Raw genomic sequence first — 26,294 nt, 5'->3', positions numbered from 1 at the left:
CTACCCACCATCCTCTCTATTCACCACATGAAAAGAGCAAGGATGGTTTTGACGCTGAGAACTTCTCTGCTGAACCCACTTTACAATATAAGAGCTTCAGCTCTTTCTTCTTTGGAGTGTTATTTTTTTCTGGATCCTGAATTTTTACAGATAGAAGACACAACCCGTCTTTCTAACCGTTCACTGCATCCCAAGTTGTATGTAGCTTGCTTGCATCTGAAAGAGATCCTCAGGTAGATGTATGTGAACCAAGGTTATCTGCATAATTCACGTGGTGATTGAAGAGAAACATATTATTGGAGAAACATTTTTTGTACAGCCAAGCCCCCAATAATCAGTTAATGAAGACTGCCTGAGTGACTTGGTTGTGTTGATTTTTCAAGAACATTCCGTCATTAATTGTTGTCGCTGTTGAAGATAGGACTAGACTACTTTTCTACTCCTACCATACTTGCCAAAAAACAGTAAAATGTTTAAGGTGCAAACCTGTATCAAGCTTAGATCTCTTTGACATCTTAATTTTCTGAATTTGACAATCCTTTTGATTGAAAAGCAGTTTCCTAACACTTCAATGTTCATTGTGTCTTAACAAGCACATATGAGAGTTAGGGCAAACTCCTGATAATGAGGGAGGCTGTGCTGTAACTGCTCACTGAATGCCTGTTGAAAGTGTCACTCTGCCCTAAGGTGGGGAGAGATGTACTTGTCCTCCAAAAATGAACAATTTCAGGAAGAATCTTTGAGTAGGTTGAAAAGAAGTCTCTTAATGTAAGTAATTGTTTCTGTGAACGTGCATGAAATTCAATTATCTGGCTCAAGTGGGGGTAAGATGGGGACAACCAAATGATCTGTGAAGATTTTCTTTACTTTTATTTGAAATGCATTTGTGGGTGCTTAGGAAATAAACATTTGTAAAATTTGGGGCCCTCCTAGTTTTGTATTGTTTCCTGTGGCAGGACGTTGTGTCAGTCCATTTCCCATATTAGCTCCATGTGGATCACCAAGGTGCCTGTTTCCCATGTCTTAGCATGCTGCAGATGAGAACAAATAGTTGCTATTTACAAACACAGAGTCCAAATCAGGAAAGTTGATATTGTTTGTACAGGAAGTCATCACTTATTGTTTTAAAAATGTTATTCATTTCCGTAATTAGAGTGATACTGAATATGAACTGGATTAAAAAAAAAAATACAACAAAACCAAAACATAACCTCAGTAAGCCCTTTGGTTCAGTAATGAGTGTATGCTATGACAGAAGATGAACTTCTATAGACAAAAAACAGATGCAAGAAAATGAATAGGAGAATACAAGTCTTATGTGCCCCAGGATGTCTTGAAGAATTTCTCAAGTCCTGTGTTTGGGTAATCAAGAACAGGCAGGCTGGTGACATTTTTTTCAGGAGCTAGTCCTGACATCACTCTTCTTTCACTGGAGAGGTCACTACTGAGTTGCATGGGGCAGCGAGAACGCAGCATGTGCTGCAGCAACTATTGACCACACACAGCTCAGGAACTGAGACATCAAGCAAGGAAAATTAATTATCTTAAGAGCCTTGGACTTTGCTCTAAGAAAACTGATAGCCTGACTTCCAACATGAGCCATGGGAAAAATCTGAAATGAAGCAAAGCCTCTTTGCCAAATTCTCCACTCTCTAGGACCAAAACCTGCTCTGATCTTTGTTTCATTATGCAGCTTCAGCCTAGTAGTAAAATGTAATGGACACTCTCCAGCCTGGAGAAGTGAAGGCTCTGAGGAGACCTCATAGCAGCCTTCCAGTATCTGAAGGGTGGCCTACAAGAAAGCTGGGGAGGGACTTCTTACAAGGGCTTGTAGTGAGAGGACAAGGGTTAATGGTTTTAAACTAAAAGAGGGGAGATTTAGGTTAGGCGTTAGGAAGAAATTCTTTAGTGTGAGGATGGTGAAGCACTGGAACAAGTTGCCCAGAGAAGTTGTGGAAGCCCCATCCCTGGAAGTGTTCAAGGGCAGGTTAGATGGGGCTCTGAGCAACCTGATCTAATGGGAGGTGTCCCTGCCCATGCAGAGGGGTTGAATATAGATGATCTTTAAGGTCCCTTCCAACCCAAACCGTTCTATGGTTCTGTAGCACTCATTGTGTACATTGGAGTGAGGCATGGGGACTCTTCTGCTTGAAAAGTTATGATTATGGAATAAAGTCATTTCAGAAACACAAAATTTTCATTATGCTGTTTTGAAGCCTATGTAGATTTTCCTGGGGACAGTGCTTTGAGATTATTTAAGTCAAGTGACACAAATCGGAGTTGCATAATTAAAAGTACAAGACCTGAGAGTACTTGTACTCACCGACACCTAGAATGTCAAACATGTCCACTAGTTTTGAATATTTGGCTTGAGATGTGTCTCAGATTAGACAGTCCAAAATGAAGGTTTTAGAATTAGTGAATGGTTCAAAATGTAACCCTTTGAAGTGCAAAAAGATCTAGGGTTTTGAGTGTATTTTCAAGCTCCGGAGTTATATTCCGCAAGTACTGAGCATATGGCATCTCCTTATGAGGTCGACTTGTTGACAGATAGCTGGAACCAGCCCCAGAACTGATGTGGATTTAAGATTTAGCTTTAATGGATTGACTTCTCTAAGCCTAAAGGTACTATGTTGCAGATCATGGAGGGCATCCAAAGAGTTCCCCTAAGTTCTCTTAAGATGCGAAATGTCAAAGTAAAAATAATTCAACAAAACACCCTGAAAGCTAATAGAAACAGAGTCTTTCTTCTTTTTCCTTTTTCTTCTTTTATTCAGAAATAAAGGTACTGACAGAAGAACCTGCTGAAGCCTGGGAAACTCTTCATCTCCTGTGCCTTTTTTCTGTCTTTGCTTTTGGCACAGTTTTAACGTATGAGCAGTACTGTTTGGCTTATGCTGTTGGGAGTCAATAATGTGATAGCGCTTCTGTTATGAAAAGGAAACTAGTTGAAATTAAGCTATGCTACAGCTGTATCAAGTATGTGGACACATTTTTAGTGTCTAATGAGGTTCCTGTTGCAAAACAGAGCCTGACTTGCTGACGTCAATCATCTATAATGGCCGTGCCTTTGTTATTGCGTGTACATGGACTTCACATCATAGTACATTCTGTTGAGCAGAGTATGTGTGGATGTGGATCTTGGTATGCAAGGTTCCTTTCAAATTACTTCTGGACAGCTCTACTAATTTAGCCAGGAGAAACAAAATTAGTTAGGTTGAATCCGCACAATGGAAAGGGGAATTCTGCAACCGACCCATTAACTTTGATGAATTTTGCATGTCTGTACATTGCTAAAGACTTTGGTCCTCTTCATGTGCATGAGAGAAAAAAGGTGTGTGTGTGAATGTGAGTAAACTGTTTTGACTCTTTTAGCCTGAAAAGAAAATTACAAACCAAGCGTAAGTAGGTATTTTGGAAGAACTTAAGAGAACAAACTTTCAGAGATTTCAAGGAGCTCAGACTTTGTTGCAGAGACTTTTCTTCTTGGGAACGTATGTGTGAGTACTGTGACTTGCATAGCCGAGATTATTAAAAACAAAACAAACTCAAGAACAGTAGCTGAAGGTTGTAGAAATAAAGAACCTCTCCATCTTTGCTGAATTTGGCATTTCAGTGTTGCTTAATATAGTTGTTTGCTCAAACCCCATAAATAGCCTAGACAGGTTACTGATACCAGACATAATATTGCTTGTGTTAAGTCTCTTATCAAGTTTGTATCTGGCTGCCAAATAGCTTAATAAAAAGCTGCTATTTATGTTCTTTAACAATATAGCAAATGACCTTCATGGATTTTGTGATTTCATGAATGCTTTTTGTGGTTTTATGTTGACTGCAGTGGAGAGATATTGTGAGGAACACAGTCAAACCAGCACACAGTCATTAATTCCAGGAACAATTTTAAAATACATTAAACTGACTATAAAGTAACCTTTAGCATATGCAGATATTCTGGGTGTCCATCTTTCATTTTGCTACCCTTGAAGGCAGCTCTGAAGCAATAACAAAAGCCAAACAAAAATTCAAAAAGGAAGGTAAACCCTCTTAGATCTTCCATTCCAAATCCTGATGGAGCTGAATGTGTAACTTGGATGTGGTCTTCACAATAGGTCAATCCATGCTGTTCCTTTTATGTCTAGAGCTTTCTGAACATGAAAGTGAATGAAGCTGGACTAGAAGACTGCAGGCAGGAGGTTGGGTCATCACAGATGTGGCTACCAGCAGCTGTTCAGGGAAGGATTGCATTTACTTCCCCTCAGGAAGAAAATTGGAGGAAATGTGGCAGGAGCCACTGGCAATAACTAAGGCTGTGATGGGAAGGAAAGAGGAAAAAAGAAGCAAAGATTGCTATTATCTGGGGGACAGAAGGAATCCACCTTACCATGCCAACATGGTATAGCCTGCCTTGGTGCTGCTGTGGGTTCAGCTTTGCCTGATCCAGGCTGGTGGAGCCTGCACCAGATTCTGGTCTTGAGGCACCTCCAGTATCCCCTTATGGCCAGTGAGACGGAAGGAGAATAAAATCAAAAGGAATCAGGAAAAGCCTCCACACTCATTATGAAAACAAAACTGTGCTAGGAAACATGATGCGTATTTCTTTTAATCAAAAGCAGGAAAACATTTGGAGCACTTGGGGCCATCGATTGCCCTCCGGCCCATGGCGGAAGTCCCCAGTGATGTCAATGGGAGCTCTGCACGCGAATAGCGGGGCACGGAGACGCCTGGCTCTACCACTGCAGGGAGTGGACTGAGAAAGGCTGTGACTGGCCTTTACAGCCTACCCAAAGCAGCCAGGGCCTTTAGTTGACTTTTATAGAGCACTTCATTGATTTCTCCAGGTGCGAACGTGCATTTCCATTGAGGAAGAACAAAAAAAGAGAAGAGCAAAACTTGGTGTTTTGTGCTCGTTTCCTGTCCCTGCCTTTGGATGGGCAGGAGTCCTGTGGGGTCTGAGCTGCACAGCCCCCACTGCCTCAGTATTGGCATCAGTCTGTGGTGACACTGTGTCTGCAGACAGCACCGGTAGTCTCCAGAACAGCTCTTTCTCACACTTGTAATGATCTGGAGATTATGATACAGGAAACTACTTTGCAAAGCTTGCTGGTTTGGAGCAGGAGCTCTTAATTTTGTGACAAAGATGAACGAGTCTTTGGGGACTAGTAAGTCTGTTTGTCTGGTGATGTTAAGGGGCAAGTGACCTCTTCTGTGGCTGCAGCCCCTGGAACAAAAAAATGTTCTTTTCACCTTGCTACAAGCAGTGTCATTCTTGGTCTTTCCTTGAGTCGTACTGCAGAGGAATTGTTAGCCTAACAAGTCCTTAGGGCATTTTTTATTACATACGCATCCTCTATTACTCATAAGTTCCTTTTGCAAGCTCAGTGGACATTTAACACCTATTATTAAATAAAGCATTGTGGCTTTCGTTTCTGAAAGTTTATTCAACAGTTTCATTAAACCTCTTTAGGTAAACTTCTTCTGTATCCTGGGGCACATTTGAGATATTCTACATTAGGACTCTCCCCAGCATAAATTAGAGTAGAATTTGCTTCTCTTCCTGTTTGATATCTCAAACAAAAATATTATTGCACATAATAAGAAAAGAAGTTCCTAAGGGCAGAACAGTTTTATGACACTTGGACTTTTGCAAGAGAAGCAAAAGTGGTGCATTTGAAGAACTGCTTGAGTGAACGTAGGTCAACATGCAGAAGTTTAGGACCAGAGCGCTGGAATAAAGTATCACAATTTGAGGTTTTATAAAGGGTCATTTTTTGCTAGCTTTATTCATTTCTCAACCAAGAAAGATTTCCATTGTTATTGGTAAGATTTTTGACTGAGTGAAAATAATAGGATTTGCCTGAAAAAACATTGGAGCTGTAGATAAGCATAGAATTAAGATCTGAATGTTGCACTTTTTTTGAGAGTTAAAAGCCCAACTTCATGTGAGTTCTGAGGTAGTCTGTCTGCACTCTAAGTCAAACTGAGGCATCAGATCTGAACACCTGCAAAGAAGATTTGGAACCAGAGTCTGTGGCTTGAGCCCCTCTTTGTTAAGTGGTCCAAACAATAGTAGCAGCAATGTTCCCTGTTCCCAGCACAAGCTATTTATGACAATGCTCTTTGTTAAAGGGATTGTTCCAGGGACGGTAAATTACTCTGCCAAGCTTTAGCTACTGAGTGGAACAGAATGAATGTTTTCCTGGCATTTTCATTTACCTTGTCATTTACAAAAGAGATACACAAGTATTGTGATAGTGGGAAAGAGGAGAATAATTAACTCTCGCTAGTCCATATTCTCAGAGTTGAAAGTATGGCTGGATAATAACAGTACATTCTTTCTCCTGGTGAAGCTAACTTGATTTTTTCCCATTAATTTCCTTGCAGAGAGCAGGAACATGTCCTGTGTAGGGGTTTCCTGATAAATGAATTTCAGCTTATTTCCCATATAGTTACTTCTCCTGGTGATAATAAAATGGAAAAGTCCTGAAATAAGAAGTACACCTCTCAGCAGTAGAGATGATGCTTTAATGGGGAAAATGTACCTTAACTATTCTGGATTTTAAAGGAGATATCAAAGTATTGCTATTGATACTGAGTGCCAGATGCATTTTCAAATATTTAATAATGTATTGATAAACTTATTTAGGTAAAATTAAGCAGAAGATTGATTTGAGGCCTTTGTCTAGCTTTCATTATGGACAAAATTGGTCTGTTCTTTCAAGGCTGTATGCACTGTTTCAATTTCCATACACTGTCTTAAGATTTCAAATAGAAACTTTTTTGTTTTCTTCTCTTGCAGATACAAGCAACCCATTTGTAGAGATGCACAGTGACATACCTAAAGTTATACACATGACTGTGGGAAGAGAAATGATCATTCCATGCAGAGTCACAGCACCAAACATTGCTGTTACTTTAAAAAAGGTACTTTGATCCAAACTTGCTCTGAAAGTGTTATTGTGGATTATGTTTTTCATTTGTTAGTTTAAAACTATTGTAATGCTTTTGAAATATTTCAACAATTTAGTATTTCTTAAACAAGGTTTCTGGCTGTCAGTGTGTTTAGAAATATTTCAACTCTGGAGGCTGTCTCTCGTATCTCACAGAAAGGCTTAATAAACTCTCTTATACTGGATGGGAATTTTCTGAAGAAACTTAAACTTTTCATACCATTTTATTCACTGACAAAAGTTTCTTAAGCCCAGGAAGGAATTTCTTGTTAGGAGAAGAAATTTCCTCCCACTTCTTCCTGTGCCCTTCCTCCCCTTTCCTTTTCAGTCCTCAGGAACAGCCAGTAAGTGCAATCCCTGGAGACTTGCTGGGGCTGTGCAAGGATCTCTGCAAGTGTTTGGCCTACCTGGTTCCTATCAGCAACTTTGCTGCTTCCTTTTCCATAGGAGTGCATTTATCAGACAAGGGATGGCTTCTATTTCTAGGGAAACCTGTGCAGAGTTAGAGACAGTGGGGCCAGTTTTAGAAACTCTAGACTTCTTTCATGTTTTTGGGAAACTTGTATCTTTCCTAGGCTACTTGGCAGTTACACGGAAAGCTAGCTGATCTATAAGTTTGTAGTAAAGTACATGGTATCAAGACAGATAATAGTATTTCTTTCTTTAAGTTCCTTTGTTTGCCTTAAAAATTAGGTGGAGGTGCCGTTGATGTTTTGCTTCTAACTAAAGGAAGCTCTGTGCATAGTGGCAGAGATGTTCATAATTGTTACAAGGAAAATAAATTTGTCTTTTAATAGAATATCATGCAATTGCCAAACAAACTCAGTGTAAGATGTGTTTCTAGATCAATACAACTTTTTGACTATAGAGTTTTACACCAGGTCTGATCCTGTGCCAGTGCTGCTTTGCTAATTTAGATACAGATTTTACTTGTTTCCACCTGTTAAATCACATGAAAGACAGCAAAATGCAGAGAAAAGAAAGTAATCTGACCTGGTACATTGCCATGTATTTGTACACATACACTCCTGCAAGAAGTGCACCAAGGGTGGATGACACACAAGATGCTGTGGCTATAGAATCAAAAGTAGATAAGCTTGGCTTTCTGCAGGGTGGAGGTGGTAAAATGGGAATTTGTTTGGGAACTGCACTGGCACATCTGAAATCTCAGGATATTAAATTCCTAACAAAAAAAATTTCGATCAGTTTTTTCTCTTATTAAACAATATATAAATAATTTTTTCTCCCTATTTGAAGGCAATTAAGACATATCACAGAATCAGAGAATCTTAGGGGTTAGAAGGGACCTCAAAAGATCATCTAGTCCAACCCCCCTGCCAGAGCAGGGTCACCTAGAGCACATCGCACAGGAACTTGTCCAGGCGGGTTTTGAATGTCTCCAGCAAAGAAGACTCCACAATCTCTCTGGGCAGCCTGTTCCAGTGCTCTGTCACTCTCACAGTAAAGAAATTTTTCTGATCTATTATCTTTTTTGGTATCAGCTTGTATTTAGCTTGGGGTTGTGGTGTAAGATGCATTTTTACACCATGAAAACCAGATGTAATACTCTGAAAAAGAGAAAGAGGAGGTGGAGCCACTTCTCAAAGGAAAGGATTGGCTGCTTAAGTGTTTTGCATTCCAGGAAAAATAAATGTGTTCTCTAATTAATCCCAGAATTTCCTGAAGTATGTAAGCTACAGTGTATTACATCATATCTCACTTTATTTATCATTTGTGATACCCATGTATGAAGATTCCAGCAAGTTTTTGCTCACATGGCAATGAAGAGAGGTGTTAAATGCATTTCACAGCTGCGAGCAAACTACTTCTGGAGAGCTGGCAAAAGCTGTGCTGTGCTTTCCCTTCAGCAATCAAGGGAGAAGTCAGTGTCCCCATAGTGCAGTCCTCTGGAGCTGGAAAGAAAATGCCAGCATTCACAGTAGTTAGATTCTGCATTCTATATTGTCAAGAAATCAAAATATGGAATATTTTTTGGTAGTCTGTCTCTTCTGAAAGGACTCATTGGGACAGTTGCATGAGCACTGGCTCCAGCATTCTGTTCCTGTGCAAATGCTACTTCCTTTTCTTAGTGGACTAATGTGGGGAAGATTTACTGTTCATCTGCAACATTATAAATTATTTTCTTGCAAAAACTGCTTCTTTACCTTAGTCAATCCTTTTGGGGTACTGTGTTGCTCTATCTTACAGGCTGAACATCTGTAAAAATTGTATTCTGAAGCATGGCAATCATATACAACATAGAAGGAATCTTAAAAATTGAGAAGCTAATAAAACAGGAAACGGGAAATGGGATGGAGCTTTTAATTCCTATTTCCAATCCAACCTTGGGGTCCTGTTATAACCTATATCTGCAGCAGCTGGTGGCCCTTTCTCTTCCTCATCAACTGTGAAATCAATTGATTTTTTTTATCTAATGCCAAATAGACAGGTATCTTGAGCCTCTGAAACTATCATCTCTATCAATATGATTGTGGCAGCCTCACTCAAGATCTCCAAGATAAGATAAACCTTATTGCCATTAAGGTGTGCACTTCTCTTGCCTCTCCATTCACTCTTACCTTGCTAAACAGAGAAGGCATCACCTTTTGGTGCAATGGTTTGATCCCCCTCTTTACTCTCCTTTCGGATTCTCTGTCAAAGTCAACAATCATGGAATCATAGAATCATAGAATGGTTTGGGCTGGAATGGACCTTAAAGATCATCTATATCCAATCCCTCTACATGGACAAGGACACCTCCCACTAGACCAGGTTGCTCAAAACCCCATCCAACCTGTCCTTGAACACTTCCAGGGAGAGGGCAGTCACAACCTCCCTAGGCAACCTGTTCCGGTGTCTCACCACCCTCACACTAAAGAGTTTCTTCCTGATGTCCAACCTAAATCTCCCCTCTTCCAGTTTAAGGCCATTACCCTTCATCCTATCACTACACACCCTGATAAAAAGCCCCTCCCCATCTTTCCTGTAGCCCCTTCAGTTACTGGAAGGCTGCTATAAGGTCTCCCTGGAACCTTCTCTTCTCCAGGCTGAACAGCCCCAACTCCGTCAGTTTGTCTTCATAGCAGAGGTGCTCCAGCCATCTGATCATCTTTGTGGCCCTTTTCTGGACTCACTCCAAGAGCTCTGTGTCCTTCCTATGTTGAGGGCTCCAGAAGTGGACAAAGTACTCCACATGGTGTCTCACAAGAGTGGAGTAGAGGGGGAGAATCACCTTCCTTGACATCTTCAGCATAAAAAAGAAGAGGAAAAAAACCCCAAGGATATTGAGAGTCACACACAGACAGCGGAAATTCTTAAAAATGCCACCTCATCCATCTGAAATTGAGGGAAGGCGAAACATGAAGAAAAAACGACTCAAAACTCTAATGTACATTTTTACTATACTTCTATCTGGCACAACGCAGGCTTTGTAAACGTAGGGTTGCATCCAGGCTTGGTACTCATGGCTGATCTCTGTGCTGTCCAAGTGGTGGCATTTATTCCATTATAAGGCATAACAACAAAAACATTATGTGAGAACAAGAGGTATTTTCTGAGCTTGAATGCCCGTGTCATGCTTTGCCATATTTTCTTGTTACCTTATTAAAATGTGGCTTAAAACTCAAAGGATCCTATGGTAAAGTGTCATTTGTACTCCTGACAAAGTGAATACTTGGTCCCACATGGCATTATTTTAGTCTGTATTAGATTTCAGGTCTCAGGATAAAATTATGACTTGATGGCTTTGCACTGGTTATTTGTTTGGGACCTCAGCTTCTGAGGGACTTGCAAATGGTAAATTTTTAAAATGTGCTGATACTTTTCCTGTGGAAATGTGATGTATTTAGTGTTTCAAGGTGTCCTTGCAAAATCTCAAGTCAATATGAGTGTCCTCGTTCCGTAGGACTACCTGATTGGTAGTTCTCACTAAAAGTGCCCAAGAAAGATTTGTGGCTTTAAAATTCACACTTTATGTTGTATGTAATGACCTAGAGATGTGTACTTTGCCATCTGTGAGCTTTGGAACAGCCTTACTGTCCTTAACATTTTTTTTAAACAATCCAGTCCTTCAGACAACATAAACGTGAGAAGCATCAAATTGAATCCTGGCAGGAATTTGTCAAAGCTGTGAAATGACAGCAAATTAAGTCCATTTGTCACCTCTATTGAAAAATGTGTATTTGTGTCTCAGTGGTTAAACCAGGATACTTAATTGCAAAGGTTTGCCAAGACGAGCACTTTAGCTGCCAGCCAAGAGCCAACAGAATAGCTGTCCAAGCACTGAGGCTAATGATAGTGTCAATCTATTGTGTCATAAATTACATCCTGTTCTAAATAATGAAATCTTGGAAACAAATAAAACATTCACCTTCTTCACCCAGATTTTTCCTCTACTTTGTGATGAAAATGTGACTTGAAAAATCAGCATAATTAAATGTCATCCTTTCTACTTTGACTGGCATTTTTTAGGGTGGTTGTTTTTTTTTTTTCCATTCCTTTTTATTAGGCTGCTTTGATTAGAGAGTGGCATGAAAATGAGTTGTTTTTATGATGCGTGTTTGACACTTCCAGATTCCAGGAGCAGCCCTAATTCCTGATGGCAAGACAATAATCTGGGACAGCATGAAGGGCTTCAGAATACCAAAGGCAACCTATGAATTCATAGGGCTCCTGAGCTGTGAGACAGCCATCGGTGGGCACAAGTACAGCACAAAGTACCTAACACACCGAGAAAGTAAGTAGTGTTCTTCACTTCCCGTCTTTCAGAGAGCACTCTGCCCTGGTGTTGTGGTTCACTTTGCTTTCTCTTCATCACCTGCAGCCAACACCATTTTTGATATTCAGTTAAGCACCCCACGTCTTGTCAAGTTGCTGAAAGGAGACAGCCTGGCAATTAACTGCACTGTCACTGCAGCCTGGAACACCAGAGTGCAGATGACGTGGACGTATCCTGGAGAGGTGAGTGCTGTGTTTGAAATTAAGAATCCAGGGGTTTCCCATAGCTCACGCTGCATCTAGCATCCTGGAAGGAATTTTGCCTTGAAATGCTTGCCATGATTCGCATTCCATTGTTTTGACTCTTGCTGACATGTATTTAAAGGTTTCTTTCTTTCTTTCTGGTGCTTAATTGAATGAGTAAACATGTTTACCCAATGTAGTCTGGTAATATTGCATAATTGCAAGTGAACACTAGAATTGTTTAATTCCTGGAAACTTCTTCTTGACCTGAAGAAATTGTAGGAATTTATGTCCCAGTCCCGGGCAGGAGCTCTCTCTTGTGATAAAAAAAAGTTTTCAGCTAGATTGTCTTCCTCAACACATTCATTTTGCAGACTGACAGACAGTCAGGCACCTGACTCAAGCATGTTTGGAAAGGTATTTTGATTTAGCTCGCCAAAATCTCATTTGTTAAGTGTCACATGAACAATCCTCTTGTTTTGACAACTACAGGAATGATCTTGAATGTGCTCCTCCTCCCCCACACTGGGAGCATCCTCATAAATATTTGTCACTTACAGTAACAACTGCCAGGGAGTCCATGTAAAGCTGATAAGAATTTGACATTATTTTAAGGTTTACAGCTCCCATTCCTTTCATGTCAGTTTGATTTATGTTGATGATTCAAGTCAAGATCATTTATTATGTCATTCATTGTGCCTAATCACAAACTGAAATTATGATTACATTATATGGGGAAGATTAATGCAATAGTTTCTTGCATACTGTAGCCATTTTCCCTGCCATTTTTTCACCTCAGAAATAAACAACTTAGCAACAAGAAATGCTCCAAATATATATGTTGCTCGTTGCTACTTTACCAAGCTGTAGATGGGCACCACAGTTGAGAAATTCTGCTTTGGTTGTTGTTTTTTTTTTTTGGATGGTAACTGAAGGGTGGTCAGTGTTTATAAGACACCAACAATGTCCTGGGTTAAATAAACTTTGAGGCCAAAGGCTGAGGAGGAGTTACAGGAAATAACTCCTCAGGCTCACATTATCTTCAGTTCCACCCTGTAATTCCCTTGCCAAATCTTGTCCTTTTTCCATGTATAGTGTTTCCAGAATTCTTCCCTTCTTGTGTTAATGCCCTCTTCCTCCATATGTCTACTGCCTATGGACACTGAATCCAGGCACCAAATGATCTGTCAGTGGCTCTGGGGATTTTTATGAGCAATGCTGGGCAAGGAGCAATGGGGAGCTGGTTGTGTTGGTGTGGCAGACTGTAAGAAGGAACAGTCTTTGTTGGGAAGTAACTAGTTTGGATGCTGTTGCAACTTCAGTGAAGATAGGAATGAATTGCCACATGATGTCACTTAATTACAGTTCTTATTGTTGACCCTCTGGAAATGTTAGGCATCTTTTGCATGTACAGAGAGATCTGGGGTTTTTTATTAAGCCATGATGGCAGTACAGTAAAATAAAAATCCTGATAGTCATGAAAATTTGTTTGATTAAACTTGTGTTCATTTTTGCTTTTATAGGCAAGGAAGAGAGGTTCTGTAATGCAGCGCATTAACCGGAGGAATACAGAACCCAATATTTTTTACAGTATCCTTGTTGTTGACAAAGTACGTGATATTGATCAAGGCCGGTATACCTGTCATGTGAAGAGTGGGCCATCAATCAGAGCTGTTAACACAACAGTCATTGTTTATGGTAAGAAATGCTGAAGATTTGTAGAATACTGTATGTCTATGTACCACCTTCAGCCTTTACATCTGAGCACAAAGTGGAAGTGAATTTATAGCACGTTCATCGTGGGCAGAAGAAGGAGGGAAAGCAGGGGATGTGTGCCTTTTCTTCCATGGCCATTTTCTATTGTTGGCAGTAGACATGTTCATGTTCATTTTGATCACTCTTGTCTGCTAAATACTGTCCTCAGTCAGTTCTGGCAGAAGCAATCAGTTAAACTATAGTTTGCTAAATAGGTAGGTAGGTAGGTAGGTAGGTAGGTAAGTAGGTAGGTAGGTAGGTAGGTAGGTAGGTAGGTAGGTAGATAGATAGATAGATAGATAGATAGATAGATAGATAGATAGATAGATAGATAGATAGATAGATAAAGAGTACAAGCTGAATTTAAATAGCAGAATCCCACTTCCTCTTCTATGGTACTTATTCATTGTTCCCTATGACAAATGAAGAAGAAACAGATACACTACATGGAACAGTTAGCTACTAGACCATTAAAAAAAATAATTAAACAAGGACAAGATATTGCAACTCATTATGTGGTTTTACAGTGGCAGCCTTAAATGAGTTCCTGGTGGTCTACCTGGGCCTTCTGTGAAATCTGGAAATTTCTGGTATTCTTTCAAATGTATGTGAATTAGGACTTGTGCATTGGGACTATGAGAAGCTACCTTCCTCATGGCATCCTATTACAATTAGGACTACCTAGGATCTTTGAAGCATCTTTGGTATTAAGGACCAAGTGGTTGGTGGGTGTCCTCTATGACAGATGGCCTGGATATTGATTTGTTTCATGTTTTCAGTGGTCTACCTTTTCTCTCTCATCTGGAAGTGTTCCCTCAACACCCCATGTTGATATTCTTAGAGAATGTTTCAGTACATTTTATCTGTTTAAGCCCTGGGCTAAGTCACTGGATGGGTCTTGATATCCACTTACAATATTCTTAAGCAGAAAAGCTGAAACTGACAGAAAGTTTTAGATTAAAAATAAAGTCAGGGAAGCTGCAACAGTTTAATCTACTCTGTAAACTCTTATTCACAGACGGAGCCCCATCTATGGGATACTCATATTAGATAGAGCCTGTGTGAATAAGACTTTGCAGAATCAGGGTTGTGTCTTTATAACTTGATGCGTGTAATTAAACTACTGATTTGTCTGGTGCATGTTATTTTCAATGTACACGGCAACTGCACTTGTTTAATAGATATCCTACATTTTTATGTAGTCCACAATCCAAGTATGGCACTATAGGTACTATCAAAAGGACATTCAAATAATTGTTCATGTATTGACTGTTTGATTTTGCTCAAGTGCAGTTTGGGGAAAGCAAAAAATAATATATTCTCAAATGTATTATACAAATATTGTGGTTTAGTGCCTCTGGTAAAACCCATCAACTTGCCAGAGAGTTAGAAATAAGGGGCAGTACAATTAGAAAAGAACACATTCCAGCATGTTGAGACTGTTTCAATCAAGTGATGAGGTTTTCTTTGTTTGATGAAACAGCTGTATACAGATGATACAGAAATTTTCTGCCTTTCCCTTTGCTGTTTCTCTGAATGCCCCTTAAATCCTTTCTGGCAGAATATTTTCTTTTGGAACATTAGTTAGTTCCAGGCCTTTAGGTGTGGAAGGGTCACCCACTCATCCAGTTCAGCTTCCCAAGTATCACAAACTGCTTTCTTGTGTTGAAAATAGTGCCTTTTTTTCTGAGTGAAGCAAAATATGAATTTGGCTAGCGTGTATCTTCTCCAGGCACATTCCTGGGCTGGAAACTATCTGAGTTTTTTGTATATTCATGGTGGTATTCTCTATATTTTATAGATCTCTCCGAGTTTAGGCTCTATTCTTGCTGTTGCCATGTGGGAACACCAAAATTATTAAATATAATTTTTATTTTAATTCCTGTTCTCTTTAGTAGAACAACTTCTTTCTTTTTGCAGTCTGAAAATCAGTAATATAAGTGCCCTCTTTTTCTTTTGTTTAAGATAAAATGTTCATTAATTTGAAACGTCGAAGAAAAACTGCGCTGGAGGCTGTAGCTGGAAGAAAATCTTACCGTTTGTCAATGAAAGTGAAGGCATTTCCCTCTCCAGAGGTTATATGGTAGGACAACAGTTACTTCCACATATGCATACTGGACCTCTTCTTAGATGAAAAATAGTATCTTAGTAAAATATTCAAATAAAACCCCTTGAAATTACAACAAACTGGAGACTGGAGTTGTGGAGTTTTATTGGAAGTTTCAGGATTGTCGTGGGTTTTAACAATTTATGAGAGTGTTATCTCCATTTTGCAAGGGCAAAAAAGAACATCTGGAAAGATTAAAGCTCAGATCCTCAAATACACTAGATGTGTCTCCTGTGAAATTGAGGGACACTCTACAGCTAAATATCTCTACCAACCTTGAGTGAAGTGTTCATTCAACTTGACGTAGATCTAGATATGAGACCTGAACTTGTTTTTCTGACAGTAGGAGAAAGAAAAGAAGGTTTTCATTAAAATGACTGAGCTGAGTCATACAGATGTGCACTATTAGAAATGCAATTGAAGTTGGTTTTGTTGTATGGTGACTTGCAGGTTGTAGATCTACTTTAGTGACTGGAGTGTTCACTTTGGCTCCTGTGTACCGTACTAAGAAATCTTTTTAGCAGTTTTTTGTATTAACCCAAACCACTTTTATATATAACAATGTTATCTATTAATGATCTCAAGGGTGGGTTTTTTTTTGTTTAAATAATTTTAAATGCCAGTAGCTTTGGCTCAATTCATTGCGCTTTAACAAAGGGTCTATGACAAGACTGATTAAGAAAACAAACCAAACATACATGAACAGTGAGAGTTCATGCTACTCACAGCCAGAAATTACTTTTGCTCCAAACATTTTGTTTTGTTTTACAAAACCCTTACATTTATAGCTACACATGGAAAATTAGGGGATTAAAATGAAGCTGATGCTAGCCATTCATACAGTAATTTCTGTGTCTTTAATTGTTGGGCTTGTTAACTACACATAAAGCTCTAAAAAGTTCTGAAATACAAAAAAAAATCCGTTTAAGCAAGGATTTGTATTTATTTATTTATTTTCTGTGACGTTGGTCAACACTGGAACAAATAGTTCAGAAAGGCTGTGGAGTCTCCATCCCTGGAGATTTTCAAAACTAGACTGAAAATGGTCTTGGGCAACCTGCTGACTTTGCTTTGACCAGGGCATTGGACTAGGTGAATGCCAGAGACTCTTTCATCCTCAACTATTCTGGAGTTCTGTAAAATACAGACACAATGTAATGCCTAAATCCACAGTCTTCACATCCAATTTGTAGTGTTTCTCTAATACCTAAGAGTTTTCTGTAAATACTTATTAAAAACCCATGAATCATTTTAATCTGGTCCATTGTCATAGTGAAACTCTGTTGCATTCTTCTGCTAATACCATGTCAACCTTCTTACAGCAACCTACCAAATAAGCTTTAAGCTGTATTTTAGTCTTTGAATAAAAAAATGTTGTGCTTCTTTAGGAATCTGTGTGTGAGCATCAGTTAGTACTTTCTATGTTGATTTTCTGTTATCTTTAAAAACATTCACTTGATAGCAGGATATCTGATTCTTAAGTGCTTATCTAATCTGCTTACTCTTCCTCTTCCTAAAATCACAGCTGTGCTTAGGCTACTGTAATACTTTGTCCCAGGATGTATTCTGAGGTCATAAAGAAATGGTCAGTGCTGGGTGATGCAACCTTTATTTGTGTGAATGACTCCTAGTCAAAATGGTTGTCTTCTAGACTAAATGGCGGCACAAGCACGGAAAACTGGGATCTTCAGAGACAAGGTTGCATGTTTCGGCAACGCTCAGATGCTATAGAGCCCTCTGAGATCCTTAACCAATTTTAAAATATAGAATGGTAGTCTCCAAAGTGCTTTATAAATCTCAGAAATCTTATTGGGAAGGGAGGGGAAAGCATTTGGTAGACAAAGTCTTAGACTGTAATAAGCACTTCCCAAAGATTGAGAAATGTTGTGAAAAGAAATAATGTAGGCAGTTTAAGCAACATTATGTTTCAAAATTTTGATTTTTGGAATTCTTTTAAACAGGTTAAAAGATGGGCTACCTGCTGCTGAAAAGTGTGCCCGGTACATGGTTAAAGACTATTCATTAATTATCAAAGATGTTGCTGAGGAAGATGCTGGAAACTACACTATAATTTTGAGCATACGACAGTGGAACTTGTCTAAGAATCTTACAGTCACTCTTACAGTAAATGGTAAGTTTAAGTTTACAGCATGTTCCCACACTTCTGAACATGCTAATGCTGAAGTTTCATTGAACTAGATTTTTATTGATCTTGCACAGTTCGGCTCATTGTGGGCTTTCTTACAGACTTTCATGGACCTAAATCCAAGGCATGTGTGCGGGGTGACAGACCTATCTTGGAATCAGAAGACAGACACGGGTTTTCATTAGAAGGATTTCTGTCTTCCACACTCACATACTTGTTCCTGATGACTTAAATGTGTTACTAACCACTCATCTGACTGGACTTAGTCCTGCTGTTTTGCTTTGTTCTGGGGATTTTTCTTCTTATTCACCCTGCAGGAATGTAGTATTTTTATGACCATGTAATACACTGGAAATTATCTGGTTTTAATTGCTTTCCAATTTTTATCCTTTACAGTGAAACCCCAGATATATGAAAATGCCGTGTCATCATTTCCCGATCCAAATCTGTATTTACTAAGCAGCAAACAAGTGCTGACATGCACGGTGTATGGTGTTCCTCAGCCTAAAATTATATGGATGTGGTACCCCTGTAGCCAAAACCATTCAAAAGCAAGGTAGGACAGCTTTCTTATTTCTGTTTAGCACATCTTCCCTTACTATGATGTTTAAATATTTACTTTTTTACAAGAATAAAGCTTGCCGTGACCATTGCTTAGTAGAATTTGTATACTTTTAATCAATGTCCTTTTAGTAAACATGTAGGCACAACTATTTCTTCATTATTATTTGAAAATGGAGGGCAGCATTGTTATTTTGTATTGCTACTTAGCTTTATTTACAATTCACTACTACTCCTGCATAAAATGTCAAGAGATGATAATCTCTTTTTTGTTTTCATGAGGAAAGCCTTGCAGACAATGTTTTGCAGAGTTCATGTGGTGGAGGTTTCCATGCTTTCCTCCATGCTTCCCTCCATGCACAGCGATTCTCCTGTGTAACTTTTTTTGATATTCAACAGAAATCCATTACAAAGGTCAAATCTTTCTTACACTATGTTAACTCAGTTTCAGTTCAGCAAATCAAATGTGTCCAGCATTCTCCAGAGGATATTTAAACAGGGTAAAGTACAAATGGCACCATACAAGCGTACTTGATGCTGATGTGGTGCTTACCTAAGCCTCTTTTCTATTTAGGCTTTCTTTGGAACTCATTATTTTTATGAGTACAAGTTTTTGTGTTGACTCATTTATTTGCATCTCTTCCTGAATCATGACATCTGACACAATCTTGATGATTAACACTCAGCCTCCACAATGGCATTAGCTGCACTTGGAGGGTTCAAACATGCAAGGTATTTGGATCACAGCAAAATGACAATATGTAAAAACCTAACAAAAGTTTAGGAACCAACATTTTCTTGGTTTAAGTTCAAATTAATAATTTTATACAGCTTTTAATTTCTTTCATGCTTTCATAGAATTGGGTTTTAGTGCCAGTACAGCCAAACATTTAAGCACGTGCTTAACTGCAGGGGTACAAAACATCTCATTCAATTAAATAGGACAAACATCTTATTTCAAATTAAGGGTGCTTGTAAGTGCTTTGTGATCAATGAGAGAGTGGTCAGCACTTCCTAGAAGCACATACAGGTTTTCCAATTCACCTTGCTTTGGAATTATGCTAATTGATGGCTTTCTGTGCCCTTCTCACCAAGAGGTGGCACTAGCAATCTCTCCTGTTGCTGGAATAGGTAGAACCTGAAATTCTGTTTCGAGGGCAGGTGAGGGCTGCATTTCCTCTCTCTGTTACGTTATCACAGAATTTTGAGAATTTATTTTTGCTTATAGGTGCAAGGTGTAAGAGGAAAGAAATCAGAACATCTTTTAAGTAGAGAAACCCTGTGAAAAGCATGTATGCAAATGTTTGGTCTTTTAGTTTCTTTCAAGTGTTTATACATCTATGCATGCTTTGGATTGAAATCACAGTGTGGCACTGATAAAGCAGTTGGTTTTTCTTTGGTAGTTGGGGCGGTGCTCGTGCGTTATCAAATACTTCCTCCTGTTAACAGACACAGATCTGTACTACAGCACAGGAGAGCGTGTCATCAGAAATAGAAATTCATATTCACAAGCAGGTGTTTAATAATGTGCTAAACTGAAGACTCAATTAAATGCTAATTAGAAGTGTGTTTGAGCAGGTGATCAAAGGAGAAATGTAGCAATTTGAATCAGCTGTTGGCTCTGTTACAATGTTGTTTCCAGACTTGCTTCCAAATTGCCTTCATAATTGTTCTGCGACATTTCTTTAACCCCCTCCCCTTCCTTCTCCTTGAAATGCTCACTGAAGAAGCAGTCTGGAGAATGCTGGTTTTAGTGCTTTGCCTAAGATGAGTGGAATGACTCCCTCTGAATAGTAAGGTCACTATCAACTGTGGGAGAAAGGCAGAAATACCAGAATAATTACATTTTGTCTCCTGGTCCAGGAAGGGAGCAGAGTGGACTTACCTTGGCAGCTGGTATGCTTTGCTCAGGTTGATGTCTGTGCCAGTTCAGGTGTTCTCCCTGAGGAACTGCAGAACCCTTTAATCTCATGTGTTTCACTATGCTTTGCTCTTTGTGTGAGGGGAGGTTTGCCTGAACAACAGACTTCAGCTGTGTATACCTTGTACAGCAGATAAAAAAATAAATCTATCTTACCCTGCCATTAGAGCATTTATTTGGATTTACTTGCCCAGTGTGAGGTTTCCAAGGCTGAAATATTACTCTGTTTTTGCTCAAGTACGGCCTGTTTCGGTCCACAGATGTACCTTGTGCCTTAAGCTGACAAACCCCCACAGGTTACTGTTACTCAGTGCATGGCAGTAGGGATTCTCATCAAGTTTCTGAGTCCCATGCCATGGGACAAAGGGCACCCTCTGAGTAAAAAGATGTCAGTGCTGAAAAAGCCTTGCAGTGCACAGATGTATTTGCTTCAAGATTTCTACATGTGCTTAGCATTATATCACTGGAATACTAGCACTGCAATCTGGGGAATAACGCGTCGGGCATAAATTAGGTGGTTTTCTTTTTGAAGGACTGTGGCCTGTGGGCTCCTTAACAGAAACTGTTAGGTTATCTGGCTGCTTATTTCAATTTCTGTTCCAGACAGTATTTCTGTTTCAAAAATCTAAAAGTAGCTCAGTGGATTGCATTGCTTTTAGATAAAATACAGATATAATTTAATGCTTTGTGATCGATACAATCAGTTTGTATAACTCTCCTCTCTACGTCATTCAGGCCAATAAAAGGAGGCCAGTCAAATTAAGCACTTTCCTGGTTTTCTCGTAGCAAATTAAAAAAACCAAACCAAACCAACAACAACAAAACCAAAAATAAGCAAAAACCTAACCAAACAAAAAACCCCTGTAAAATTGCGTACAAATTTGACTTTTTGGAATGTGGAGAGATCAACATTAAGATGACTTGTTTTTTATTTTCTACTAAAATGACTTTGCTAATTCTATTAATTAATAACTAATTCTATTGCCATTAAATAATCTTTTGTTTGGTAGCTAGCTAGCTGGATGGATAGGCAGAAAGATTCTCTCCTGATGTTCACCCCAGAAGGGAAACATACCAGAGTCAAGAAAAACTGTCTGGGGCAAAAAGTGATGTTTGAGGTTTTTTAAAGCTTTTGCAGAGCTAGTAAATTCAGAGATGGCAGGCAAAAGACAGCAGAAGATGCAACGAGAGTTAAAATAAAATGCAATTAAAAAACCCAAAAGATCAGTCTTTCTTAAATGGCTGAGAAACTTCTTTTCCAGTGCTATCTGACTGCAGCTTACTCTGCTGCTCTGTAGCAGAAACACATTCCCAGGCTGGGCAGCACCCAACTGTGCAGTGGATGCAGCAGAAGACAACCTGTGGGACACTTGTCCTTCCGCATCCATTCATCCTCCTTCGCCTCTTCCCTACCACCCTGGACACATCCTTTCTGGCTCTGCTTTTGCCCAGGTTGGGTTGTCAGCAGAGGGGCAGCCAGTGGCAGGGCTTGCCGAGGGTCTCCAGAGCCAGCCAGACCGGGCTCCAGCTAAAACTCCTCGGCTCTGAAGCTGCAGAATGAGCGTCTGCACTCAGGGAATGTGCTTGATGTTAATGGTTCTTGACCTGAATCTCATCACAGATTTGTGTTTATCTTAAACTGGTCTGGCAGACATGGCCAAGAAAGGCATGGGGAATGTTGATACCGCTCAGTGGAAGCACCGGTTTCCTCAGAAGTTGTGCAGTGTCATTTGGGCGCAGTTTCTCTCCCTGGACGTTTCCATGTGGGCAGTTCAAGAGTGATCCTCATTGTGCTCTGCTCGAGGTTCAACTGATCAGCCCTTCAAGAGCTGTAAACAGATGGAACACTGAAATTTTGCCCTGGATGTCCCAACTCTTCCATTACCTCACTGCCTCCCTTTCTCCTGGAGCTATCAGTTTTGTTTAGCCTCAAACCGAATACCAGATTATTAATTTACAACCATGCCATCACATTGCTCTGCTTTTTTTTGCCTTTTGTTTTATTTTCTTTCTGAGTGTGTGCATGAGGGAGAGAGAAACTTGATGCTATTGTGGAGATACCTGCAAAATCAAAATCACTGGAAAAAACTGGTACCTGATTCTCTGCCCTGCTGACTAAAGTGTCAGGATTCGAACTCTTCCTGATGGTAAAAGCACCTGAGTGGTGGGACTGGGAATGAAGGGGCTGCATACCTGAAGCTGAGGACAGAAGTGGGAAGCAGGGACCAGGGCCTGTGCAGCAATTCCTAAGCTGGTAGTGCTGCCAAAGAGCTAATCTCAGGAAACCATGATGTTTGTAATGCTTTGAAGTGGGTCCATGCTTCTCAGTGGAATCACTACTGCTTTAGCAGAGTGAGGAGAAGGAAATATCACCTCCCTTTCAGGCTTGTCTAGAGTGGGAAGAAAGGGTGACTTGAATGATTTTCTACAGAAATATCTCCCCAGCACTGCACAGAGAGGAAGAGGAGCATGTCGTGGATCTCAGCAAGGCAAAAACTTGAAACATCTGCAGTGATACAGAAGTCTGAAACTACCATAATGAAAGTGCACGGCCAGACTCCCACCAGCTTCAGTGAAAGAGGAGGCAGGCCGTGTGTGCATAGCAGTCTAATTGCATTTCTGCATTGTTTATGTCAGTGTATTAATAAGGGATTGAAAGGCAGAATCATTAGGATGTTGGGGAAACCAGATTTGGAACATCAGTGAGGTATGTAAAATGAACAAGTAAAGAACAAATGTTAATTGTACTTAATTAGAAATGTACTGAACCACCCAAATTTAATTGTGGATGTCTGCAAACATGGATGCCCATTAGTTTGTCCACAGTGACTGTTTTTGTTCCCCATGCCACCTTCTATTCTCGGGAAGGGCAAGTCTGAGTCCTTAGAGCTGGTAAAAGTAGGTCAGATGCCATTAATAAACAGGTAGTTCAAAAATGCCTTTGTTTAATTTGACATGTGGCCAGATTCTCAGCTTTAAATTCACAGTGGCTGAGGATCTGGCTGGTGGCCTTTGCACCTTCCGATGTATACTACAAGAAAATCTTACAGTGATCTAGTAATGTAAAGTTACTTAAAATGCATACATCAAAAAAATACTCTAGCTATTCCTTTACTTGGCTACAGTGGGGAAACAAATTAGCATCAATAAAAATCAAACCCTGTATATTTCGCATATCTTTCAAAAAATGCAGAGAAACAGACATGAGCATACATTGAGGCAGCATGGACTTGCAAAGAATTTGAAGCCAAAAGAAAGAGAGAAGTGAAATAACATCTGATCTGCTTCAGCCTGAACAAGCAACGTGCTGAAGCATCTCATTCTGCACTTCCACTGTAAGCCAAAAGTCAGTGCTTGCTTATGAACACTTCTGTCCTCTGAAGACATCTGGTAGGACTGTATCCTTGTCCTCAATTGGTATTTTGGAATTTTTTTATATTTTTAAGTATTTTACTTACAAAACGCCATATGAATCAGACCTGGCATATACATATGGATAAATAACCTTGGCAAATACCCGCTATATACTGAGTACAGTTTGCTCCAGTGCTTCTGGGTAACACACTGATGAATTTCTTCTGCAAGCTGTAAATAGTTTGATTATGGGTCTTAGCTGAACCAGAAGCTTAGGCTTTCAAATTTTGATATTGTTATTTTCACATCACTTTAAATCCAAGTTTTTCAAGTTTAATAGGAAATGTTCTAAAGCAAAATGTGTTATGTTGCCCAAGTAATTTTTTCAACTGGACATTGATCAAACGTAAAACATAAGGACTACAGTAAGGTCCAGATGGTCAGAGGTGCTCTGCTTAGTATCACCCTTTTATCTTCACTCACCTCCCTTTTTTTTTCTCTTGCTGTCCCTCATTTTTTCCCAGTTTCTTTTTTTTTTCCCCTTTCGGCCTTCACATTGTGGTCCATTGGCTTTACTAGTGACACCCCATCTTTACAAAGAACACGTTAGGGTTGTGCAGATGGTGGGATGTTATTGCTTGATCTTTTACACACTGTGGCCCAGCCCACAGAAACCAAAGCGTGTGACAGTCTATACGTGGGGACTGCACGTCACATGTGAGGCCCCACATGCTGGTGGTGTCCAAGCCAGTGGGACATCCCAGCCATAGCCAGAAACCTGCTCCTGTGCTAGCAGGGGCTGTTGGCCAAAGGAAGGCACCAGGTCAAACCCTGCATGTGCTTAGGAGTGATTATGAATGGGGTGCTATTACTGGATCAAGTACACCTTTTACAAAAATATACAAACCTTAATTAGCATCCTCTTTCCTTTTACGTGTGTGCCTTTCAAAAAGCCTTTGCAGAAGGCTTTGAACAGCCACAGTGTATGAGGTAAGGTCACGCTCAGAAAAAAACTACTCAGTTAAAAAATAGAAAACAGAGGTTAAGAGGGAACAGCCAGTTCTTGCACTGTAAGGAGGTGACCAGTGAGGCTTTTCAGGACTTGGTGCTGGGGTCTGTCCTTGTCAACATGTTCAGAAATAACCTGGTAAAGGTGGCAAGGAGGTGACAGAGTTTGCTGATGATACTGAGTTATTTGGATTTGTAAGGATGAGGGCTGATGGCAAAGAAGTGCAGAACTGTATGAATTGGGTTATCTGAGTGACAAAGTGGCAGATGAAATTCACTGAAGATAAATGTGCATGATGTACACAGAAGAAAGCAACCCCACACTCACATGTAAAATGTAAGTGTAAAAAAGCTGTACATGTAAAAAAGCTGTACATGTAAAAAGGCTGTAGGCTGGTCATCACTACCACAGAGAGAGATCTGAGCATTGTGATACATGGGTTTATGAAAATGATCGCAATCAGGAGCAGCTCAAAAAGCAGATCAAATGTTAGGAATTGCCAGGAGAGAAATAAAGAACAAAACAGACAATGCCATGTTAACTCCACATGAATCCATAAATTACTGACATCTTTTATATTATAAGCATTTCTGATCCTTTCATCTCAAATGACACAGCAAAACTGGGAGACACACCAGAAGAGGCAACAAAAGAGATCAAAGGAATTTCAGGGAATGAGAGGAATGTGTGAGTGAGGAGGGAGGTCAGAGCTCTGCAGTCTGAAAAAGTGATTTTGGGGCTACATGATAGAGATCTACGGACTTGTGAAGGACACAGATGTCTGAAGATCAGTTGTGTATGGCTTTTCCAGTCCAAGAAGTAGAGGTTATTCAAGGAAGCCAGGAGGAGCACATTTCAGAACAGAAAAAGGAGATGGCTCTTCATGCAGTGTGTAGCAGATCTGTGAAACTCCTTGCCAGAGGATTTTTGGCATTTGAAAAGCTTGCGGAGTCTTGGAAGAGAAACCCACTGAATTGTAGAAACAGCCTCCAGTGTGGGAAGCTCTTGAGCTGATAATAATTGGTGGCTGGGGGAGTATTAGGAGGAAGTATCTTAAGTTAATTCTGCTCTTACTCATCCCCAACCATCTGCTTATGGTCATTGTTGAGACAGGATATGGGGTAGATGGATCCTTGGTCTTATATCCACATCTGTCAGTATTTTCCCTTCCTGTTTTCCCTCTAATCAACTCCCTCCTCTTCTTAAAAATGTTTCCCTCCATTCTTTCTCACCCCTTCCTTGTTTTCTGCCTGCACTTCCAGCCACTTGCTCCACTCAGCCCAGAATTGCTCTTAGACCCATACTTGCAGTGAAGCTGAAAACAAACCATTCTGAAAAACACCTCCTCAGTGTAGCAACAACTCTTTCATCTTCTCCTCTGATCATTGGAAAATGAAAAGGGTGATTGTTAGTTGTGCTTCCAGCTTTTCAGCAAGACAGAGAGTATTAAGGACTGTGTAAATAGATTAGTAAAGAATACCTCCTTTCTTGAGCCAAGAGGTTTCAGTCAGGACAGTGAAGGGAAGGGAATTTTG

General features: G+C 39.8%; 1 protein-coding gene across 2 annotated transcripts in view; it reads left to right on the top strand.

Annotated features, from left to right (window-relative positions):
- The window catches only part of FLT1 (fms related receptor tyrosine kinase 1), a 108,820-nt gene that overhangs the window by 17,977 nt on the left and 64,549 nt on the right, over positions 1-26,294 (top strand). For both annotated transcript variants that reach the window (XM_051615622.1, XM_051615631.1), the window contains exons 4-10: positions 6,797-6,921; positions 11,520-11,682; positions 11,770-11,906; positions 13,430-13,604; positions 15,627-15,744; positions 17,730-17,899; positions 18,311-18,470. In XM_051615622.1, the coding sequence (XP_051471582.1) occupies positions 6,797-6,921; positions 11,520-11,682; positions 11,770-11,906; positions 13,430-13,604; positions 15,627-15,744; positions 17,730-17,899; positions 18,311-18,470 (1,048 nt within the window). The remainder of the gene's footprint in view (positions 1-6,796; positions 6,922-11,519; positions 11,683-11,769; positions 11,907-13,429; positions 13,605-15,626; positions 15,745-17,729; positions 17,900-18,310; positions 18,471-26,294) is intronic.

The sequence above is a fragment of the Apus apus genome, chromosome 1 (assembly GCF_020740795.1).
Source record: "Apus apus isolate bApuApu2 chromosome 1, bApuApu2.pri.cur, whole genome shotgun sequence".
In the NCBI taxonomy this organism is placed as follows: domain Eukaryota; kingdom Metazoa; phylum Chordata; class Aves; order Apodiformes; family Apodidae; genus Apus; species Apus apus.
The sequence above is the reverse complement of the archived record's forward strand: the minus strand, read 5'-3'. Positions and strand labels throughout refer to the sequence as shown.